Source organism: Ostrea edulis, chromosome 8 (genome assembly GCF_947568905.1).
Source record: "Ostrea edulis chromosome 8, xbOstEdul1.1, whole genome shotgun sequence".
Lineage (NCBI taxonomy): Eukaryota > Metazoa > Mollusca > Bivalvia > Ostreida > Ostreidae > Ostrea > Ostrea edulis.
In genome coordinates, this window is record NC_079171.1 from 75,287,695 (window position 1) to 75,296,861 (window position 9,167).

The following is a 9,167-nucleotide window of genomic DNA, read 5'->3' on the forward strand; positions in this document are numbered from 1 at the left end:
AATATACAAAAATTCAAGTGCAAAACGGCGAAATGTACAAAATCGCTGTTTTTAAAAAAAAGATAATGTAAACTTTTCACAAATAATGTACTGCAAATGAAGTTCAATCCCTATATTTTTGTTTACCACAATTATAAAGACATTTACCATAGGAAACTTACATTATGCTATGTTGAACCACATCCCCCCCCCCCCCCCCCCCCCCCCATACAAAAATCTTAACATTGAAACATTTTGATGCAACATTCCAATTTGGAAAAAAAAATTAACAGACATATGAAAAATGTATCATTCAAACAATGAAAGCATAGGAACTCTTAATAAAACAATGATAAATGTCACTAACATCGACCTGACCTTGAATCATCAGGAAATGCTCATTATCATATAAAGTTTACTTTTCACATCTAAAGACCAAATAGCTAATGTATCAACTTTACATGTGTCAAACACAAAACATGCTTATAAAACATGACAAATTTACTGTTCAAAAAATGAACAAAGCTTTGGAATAATATTTCCCAACAACTTTTTATCTTTGGTAACACGTGGTTTCTCGATACAATTTTTTGCAGTAAAAATATTTCTCAGACCATCTTCACCATCTCTCTGCCAAACAAGTTTCAAATGTTGTAGATTTAGGCCAGAACCTGCTATATTTTCTGCAGTAGCTAATTTGAGAACACCACTGGCAACAAGACAATGTAGGGTGCCAATATTTTTGGCCTTGGCAAGATTGAACTCTTCTTGTAAAAAATGACAATTTGATGCATAAGAATGTTTTACATAATTTGCTTTTGTCATGCCACTTGCACACAAAATCTTAGCTAGCATTTTGACATCATCAACTGCATCATGAGCATTGTAAGATTCTTGACAGAAATATTCTGCTAGAAATTCTTGCTTATAAGAACCAAGTTTTGGAACTTTTGAACGCAATGATGACAAAGAATCCACAAATGCTAAAACATGATTTGAAAATTCATTCATCATTCCTACTCTACATATAGCATAGGATAGAACACGGAAGTCAAAAACTCTTCCATTGTGTGCAATCAAAACAACATTGCTAATGTTCTTCAAAAAAATTAAAAATTTTGAAAGTGCTTCTGTTATCGATACAGTTGCCACTTGCTTTCCGTGCACAGTCATGTGTTCACCATCCCAGGATATCCCAGTTATCTGCTCAGCATTTTCATTGATGGGTACTTTAGGTGAAACATAATATGAAAACTCGGCATCAGAATCCATAACTTGTGCAGCAATCTGTGTGATATGAGGCATTAGTCCACGCTGAACTGAAAAAGATCCATAAAATTGAATTGAAAACTTATGAAAACACATATTGATATAAACTATCTATATACATGTAATTTACTCTAAATACAGAATTGGTAATGGTATTCAAAACTCCAACAATGAGCCCATGGACCACATCGCTCACCTGAGTCACCCTGGCCCATATTTATAGATTTTCCTTATATATTCGCAAGTAAAAAGTTTACAGACAGACGACAGACAACAAGCGATCAGAAAAGCTCACTTGAGCTTTCAGCTAAGGTCAGCTAAAATGTGGAAGTCAATAATATTTCTTACTCAATCCTGTAGTTTCTAGGTCGATAATGACCCTATTCTCTTGAACTTCGTTCAGGTGGTCGACTTTGGTGAATCCTGGTTTGGGAACTGCATCAGGAATAGTCTGGATGTCGACTTGGTCAGAAAGTCCAACTTCTGATGAAATATGAATATACATTTATCTCTAATATACAAACAATCAATTTCAAGATTTATTCATAAACTAACACTTTGTAAGTTATTGTTTACCTGATTGATATGTATCTCCTTCAGCTGCTTCATTGGCTCCTTTTTGGGTAATTCTCTCCTGCTTCAATTCCAATCGACGGCGCTTCTTTCCAGGCAACTTTGATCTTTCCTGTCTCTTCTGTCTTTCCATGTCCATCTTCTCCGAATATTTCAGTGTATGATGACCAGGGGATAATCCGTGTTCTTTAAATACCTGAAAGTAATAGTAAATACACTGAATAAGAACGAGCAAGAAAGATTTCATAAATTTTTTAAATACCTAAAAGTAATAGTATATACACTGTCAGAATAAGAATGAGCAAGAAAGAATTCATCATTCTTTTCGAGTAATTCAAAAATTATGAATTATGAGATTCATCACTGTTCGTTATCTTCACCTTTCATTTATAACAATAAATATTAGCCTAAAGTTAATGTAAATAAGGTTTTCTTACTTTGAAAATATACACATTCATCGAAGAGTTTTTGTTAGTAATATATATTAATTTTCAAAAATAAGCTGCAAAAAATGGTCAAAACTGACAACAGGAAATTGAACAAAACTCAACAAACACCTCAATATAACATCAAACTTGTCTACCTCCGGTAAGTATTTGCGACCTTCATTCATACATGCTGCAGTAGCTTTTACACGGAAGTCAAGGCTTTGACTTTCCCCATAATGCAAGTGTTTTGGTGCTCGTAAACTGACTGCTCGATTAGCATGTTCGCAAGCTTGGCTGGACCCTAAATCACTATACAAGGTAGCTTTGGCAATCACAGGTTCAAAGATTTTATCAAGTTTTTCTTTCAAAACTGGGTCACTCAGTGATGTCTTGTACGGTAAACTTCGATGCAAGTATGTCTGAGCTGGTCTTCTCTTGTATCCACAAAACCTTGGAACACACTTGGTATGGTCTCCGAACTGGTGAGGCACTAATGCTTCCAAGTTTTCCCGCATGCCATCTGGATCACCTTGATTTTTAGCGAAGATGTACTTGATACATTTTGTGAAGTGCTGAATCACCTGATTGCTTATCTTTGCGGCTTTACTATTCTTCAAGTCATATAAATGTTTAGTGACATTTTTAACACAATGGTTACGGTCAAGTTTTTTCTTTATTCTTACACCCAGTTCATTCTCAATCCTCGATATCACAGTATTGTCTCCATCACCCTCAATAACTTCAACTGGTGTCTTTTGTGACATCATCTCCTTTATCGCCTGAATCCCAGCCATAGCCTCCATCTGTCTTGATGAACCTTTGTGATTCCAGACACATTTGTGATTGCGAACCTGTTGTCCAGGTCTATTTCGTTTCCACCATTTGCAAACCGAACAAGTTCGATGTTTAATAACAGTTTTAAGAACTTTATTGCCATACTTACTTTTGCTGACCAAAAATGTATGGCCTGTTGAATGTTTAAATGTTTTATGGCGTAAAATGAAAATTTATACAGTTTTCAGCAGAATTCCACATTACACTTTTATAATTTATTCTCTTACCTGTTAGACTATCAAATCCCCTTTTTTGCCAGCCATGGTCAGCACAAACTGTCATTCCTGTTCTTGTTCGTGGGTTAAATTTCAGCTTCTTTGAAACAGCCACTCCCTGTCTTTTCATCTTGACTTTTCCAAATGACCTTCCTGACACTTTGTCTATATGTGCAGTTTCACTATAAATAATGTCCACATAGAATGAGAATGCACTAAAGTTCACAATATGATAATATATATGAACGAAATTAAATGTATCACATGAAAGCATTAAAGTATATGAGAATTACTTGACTATTCCTTGTGGAGTGTGAAGAGCAAGGTCCATTTCCTGTAAATCTACATGTGATGGACAAACTAGTTTTGGAGTCTGAGGAGAATGGTCAACATTTTGTGAATCTCGATCTGGCAGACAAACTTGCGCTGGGTTAGAATTCCTGAAATAAATAACACAAGATAATGTATATTTCCAATTAATCAAGGCTTTTCTCTGGTGTATGAATTGTAAAAGTGCAAGCACTGTGTCTGTTTAACTGGTACATTGATACAAGTCAGATCACTCCCAAGATTTAAAAAAAATATGTTGTTGTTAGTGTTATAGTATATAATGAAAATGTTAGAACTGTTGCACTTACTCATCATCATCATCATCATCATCATCATTTCCAGAATCGCCACTTTCCTCCTGGTCTTGAAGCACACTTGTAGATTTCAAAAGTGATGCAGGATTACTGAAATTATTTTAGTTGTATCATATTTATACTCGCATAGGTATACATGTTATCTATATATGCACATGAAGTGTAACAACTTTGTCATTTCCAACATAGGTTTCAACATTCTAATATTACATACCCTAGGAATTCACCATCTATAACTGCAGTACCCAACTCCTCATCAAAAGTAGCATGATGGACAAATGGTGCATTTTTTTCTTCCATAGTTGAAATGTCACTACAATGAATGATAATTTCTGAAGGTACATGGCATATTTTAATTGTTTCACTTATTCATTTATAATTTTTCCTGAAGCACACAATTGATAGAGTCTGAATAAAATAGGAGGGCACTCACTTCTAATGAGTCAATACCTATCCACTCATATAAAATTACAAAATGAAAGTATCAAATAGCATAATACCTAGTGTTTTGTGTCGAGTCGCACACAGTATGTGCCTACAAAGGCTACATGATTCCCTGTATTTTAAATTGAAAAAAATTCTGACAAACTACAAATAACAATTATGTCAATCTTTCAAACATATTAGGCCTAAATAAAATATATGTGTGTTTTTGGTTTCCCGACCCTACATCTACATTTTTGCTGCAGACTATATTGATGATACAGGAATGTTTTATATCATTTGCATTCGAGTTTCTCTGTCCTTCAGATGAGACTGCAAAAACCGAGGTCCTGTGTCACAGCTGTTGTGCACGATAAAGACCCATCCCTGCTCAAAGGCTGTATGCGCCAAACATAGGCCTGAATTTTGCAGCCCTTCATCTCCATATGATTGAAGGATGCTCGAGAGGGACGTTAACAATATCTAATCAATCAATCATATTGTTTGAAAAGTATTCTAATGTAGATAGGTCTGTATTTACAGCATATCAAAAACTAAGATTTTGATCAAATGTTTAACTTTTTATAAAATAATATGTTTTACTTACCTAAGTTAGGGGGAATTAAAATAGGAAACACACATATATTTTATTGTAGCCTTGTGTACTTTGAAAAACTTACCTCATTTCAGTGTCAAATGATACTTTAGTTGCAATGGCCATACTTTTCTCTGCATAATCTTCAATTATTTGCCCAGCTCGTCGTTCCATGGCTTTGAGATTTTTGTTTGATATTGATGGGAGATCAAGCGTTGTAAGGAAATTATTGACTCGTTGTGGGCCTCCAATCGAGTCAATCATTGCTACAAAACATATTCAGCAAATTTCAAACCTTCTGTGGGTGTGACATATAATTGAATATGCAAACAATAACATTGTACAATTTCTCAATTATAAACACACAGTACATACCTGCACCTAACTTTGTGTTCACTGAAAACATTCTCTGTCCTCTTGTCGATGGCTCGGAGTATGTACTGCCATATGGGATGGTATTCAGCTGCCCGCAGTTAATACACTGTATATACAAATACCCCCCCCCCCCCAGTCCCATCTTCATTTCACCTTTGATAGTTTCATGCGCAAGATATAACGGTCCCATCCTACAGAACAGACAGTGGCTTAAGGAATCGACCAAACATCTCAATTCTACAACACGCCTACCCTTTCCCCAATCTTCCGTTTCTATCTTTTTTGAATTCACTAACCGTGATATTCCCGGACAACATTCTTCACATCTGTTGTTATCGTCGTGAAAATGTCCAATGGGGTAATTATGTTCGACAACGATGTTTCTAATACCCTTCTGTCGTTTTGTGCTGTCATCCTTCTCCCCTTTTTTGACTATATCCGACGTAAAACGACCGCGTTTGTCCCGCACGACTTTTTTCAGGGGCGCAGCCATTACAGATTTTCCCACCATCTCGTGTGTACGAGACTTTACGGAAACATCAAACTTGAACGTATTTTATTTTTTAATGATTGACGAACAAAATGAAATTTAAAATAATAGTTATTTATTTCATTTTTATTTATTTATTAAAATACTTTTATTAATTTCCGACACCTTCCGACATACACCGATATGTCCCGACATCGTCTTTTTAGTCACGTGGTCTAATGAGGTTCGGATACCTTAACGACATTAAGGCTTCATAAAAAATTAACGGCAAATGGTAAAAATATTTCTTCTAATGGCAAAAAGTGCTACATGTCAGAGCTCTTCAAATCTGTATTAATATTTATCATGGGGGTGAGGTTAAGAAGTTATCCCGTGAAAACCTCACCCACCCGAAACTACTTTCGTGTTTATGCATCAGAAATCCTATCAAAATAATTAACGACTTTAAGGCTTAATAAAAAATTAACGGTTAATGGCAAAAATCAGAAATCCTATAAAAATAATTAACGACTTTAATTCTTAAAAAAAATTAACGGCTAATGGCAAAAATATTTCTTCTAATGGCAAAAAGTGCTACATGTCGGAGCTCTTCAAAACTGTATTAATATTTATCATGTAGGGTGATTTTAAGAAGTTATCCGGTGAAAACCTCACCCAGCCGGAACTACTTTCGTGTTTATGGATCAGAAATCCTATAAAAATAATTAACGACTTTAAGGCTTAATAAAAAATTAACGGCTAATGGTAAAAATATTTCTTCTAATGGCAAAAAGTGCTACATGTCAGAGTTCTTCAAATCTGTATTAATATTTATCATGGAGGGTGAGGTTAAGAAGTTATCCCGTGAAAACCTCACCCAGCCGGAACTACATTCGTGTTTATGCATCAGAAATCCTACAAAAATAATTAACGACTTGAAGGCTTAATAAAAAATTAACGGCTAATGGCAAAAATATTTCTTCTAATGGCAAAAAGTGCTACATGTCAGACCTTTTCAAATCTGTATTAATATTTATCATGGACGTTGAGGTTAAGAAGTTATCCCGTGAAAACCTCATCCAGCCGGAACTACTTTCGTGTTTATGCATCAGAAATCCTATAAAAATAATTAACGACTTTAAGGCTTAATAAAAAATTAACGGCTAATGGCAAAAATATTTCTTCTAATGGCAAAAAGTGCTACATGTCAGAGCTCTTCAAATCTGTATTAATATTTATCATGAGGGTGAGGTTAAAAAGTTATCCCATGAAAACCTCACCCACCCAAAACTACTTTCGTGTTTATGCATCAGAAATCCTATAAAAATAATTAACGACTTTAAGGCTTAATAAAAAAATTAACGGCTAATGACAAAAATATTTCTTCTAATGGCAAAAAGTGTTACATCTCAGAGCTCTTCAAATCTGTATTAATATTTATCATGGACGGTGAGGTTAAGAAGTTATCCCGTGAAAACTTCATCCAGCCGGAACTACTTTCGTGTTTATGCATCAGAAATCCTATAAAAATAATTAACGAATTTAAGGCTTAATAAAAAATTAACGGCTAATGGCAAAAATCAGAAATCATATAAAAATAATTAACGACTTTAAGGCTTAATAAAAAAAATTAACTGCTAATGGCAAAAATATTTCTTCTAATGGTAAAAAGTGCTACATGTCAGAGCTCTTCAGATCTGTATTAATATTTATCATGGAGGGTGAGGTGAAGAAGTTATCCCGTGAAAACCTCACCCAGCCGGAACTACTTTCGTGTTTATGCATCAGAAATCCTATAAAAATAATTAACGACTTTAAGGCTTAATAAGAAAATAACGGCTAATGGCAAAAACATTTCTTTTAATGGCAAAAAGTGCTACATGTCAGAGCTCTTCAAATCTGTATTAATATTTATCATGGGGGGTGAGGTTAAGAAGTTATTCAGTAAAAACCTCACCCAGCCGGAACTACTTTCGTGTTTTTGCATCAGAAATCCTATATAAATAATTAACGACTTTAAGGCTTAATAAAAAATTAACGGGCAATGTCAAAAATAGTTCTTCTAATAGCAAAAAGTGCTACATGTCAGAGCTCTTTAAATCTGTATTAATATTTATCATTGGGGGGGGGGGGGAGGTTAAGAAGTTATCCCGTGAAAACCTCACCCAGCCGGAACTACTTTCATGTTTATGCATCAGAAATCCTTTAAAAATAATTAACGACATTAAGGCTTCATAAAAAATTAACGGCAAATGGTAAAAATATTTCTTCTAATGGCAAAAAGTGCTACATGTCAGAGCTCTTCAAATCTGTATTAATATTTATCATGGGGGTGAGGTTAAGAAGTTATCCCGTGAAAACCTCACCCAGCCGAAACTACTTTCGTGTTTATGCATCAGAAATCCTATAAAAATAATTAACGACTTGAAGGCTTAATAAAAAATTAACGGTTAATGGCAAAAATCAGAAATCCTATAAAAATAATTAACGACTTTAATTCTTAAAAAAAAATTAACGGCTAATGGCAAAAATATTTCTTCTAATGGCAAAAAGTGCTACATGTCGGAGCTCTTCAAAACTGTATTAATATTTATCATGGAGGGTGATTTTAAGAAGTTATCCGGTGAAAACTTCACCCAGCCGGAACTACTTTCGTGTTTATGAATCAGAAATCCTATAAAAATAATTAACGACTTTAAGGCTTAATAAAAAATTAACGGCTAATGGTAAAAATATTTCTTCTAATGGCAAAAAGTGCTACATGTCAGAGTTCTTCAAATCTGTATTAATATTTATCATGGAGGGTGAGGTTAAGAAGTTATCCCGTGAACACCTCACCCAGCCGGAACTACATTCGTGTTTATGCATCAGAAATCCTACAAAAATAATTAACGACTTTAAGGCTTAATAAAAAATTAACGGCTAATGGCAAAAATATTTCTTCTAATGGAAAAAGTGCTACATGTCAGAGCTCTTCAAATCTGTATTAATATTTATCATGGGGGTGAGGTTAAGAAGTTATCCCGTGAAAACCTCACCCAGGCGGAACTACTTTCGTGTTTATGCATCAGAAATCCTATGAAAATAATTAACGACTTTAAAGATTAATAAAGAATTAACGGCTAATGGCAAAAATATTTCTTCTAATGGCAACAAGTGCTACATGTCAGAGTTCTTCAAATCTGTATTAATATTTATCATGGGGGGTGAGGTGAAGAAGTTATCCCGTGAAAACCCCACCGAGCCGGAACTACTTTCGTGTTTATGCATCAGAAATCCTATAAAAATAATTAACGACTTTAAGGCTTAATAAAAAATTAACGGCTAATGGCAAAAATCAGAAATCATATAAAAATAATTAAC

At 34.4% G+C, this 9,167-nt stretch overlaps 1 protein-coding gene across 3 annotated transcripts; it reads right to left on the reverse strand.

The window, feature by feature from the left end:
• Positions 1-203: 203 nt before the first annotated feature.
• Positions 204-6,057, reverse strand: LOC130049313 (uncharacterized). 3 transcript variants are annotated; one of them, XM_056146719.1, is made up of 7 exons: positions 5,336-6,057; positions 5,046-5,226; positions 4,157-4,255; positions 3,937-4,032; positions 3,592-3,738; positions 3,311-3,480; positions 1,967-2,017 (listed from the first exon to the last, which is right to left on the reverse strand). In XM_056146719.1, the coding sequence occupies exons 1-7, from the start codon at positions 5,844-5,846 to the stop codon at positions 2,010-2,012; spliced, it is 1,212 nt and encodes a 403-aa protein (XP_056002694.1). In that variant the 5' UTR covers positions 5,847-6,057; the 3' UTR covers positions 1,967-2,009. The 3 variants fall into 3 exon arrangements, with proteins under 3 accessions (XP_056002696.1, XP_056002695.1, XP_056002694.1); XM_056146721.1 differs by lacking the exons at positions 3,311-3,480; positions 3,592-3,738; positions 3,937-4,032; positions 4,157-4,255; positions 5,336-6,057 and adding exons at positions 204-1,298; positions 1,597-1,731 and having other exon boundaries at positions 1,825-2,017; positions 5,046-5,174; XM_056146720.1 differs by lacking the exons at positions 3,592-3,738; positions 3,937-4,032; positions 4,157-4,255; positions 5,046-5,226; positions 5,336-6,057 and adding exons at positions 204-1,298; positions 1,597-1,731 and having other exon boundaries at positions 1,825-2,017; positions 3,311-3,448.
• Positions 6,058-9,167: the final 3,110 nt, after the last annotated feature.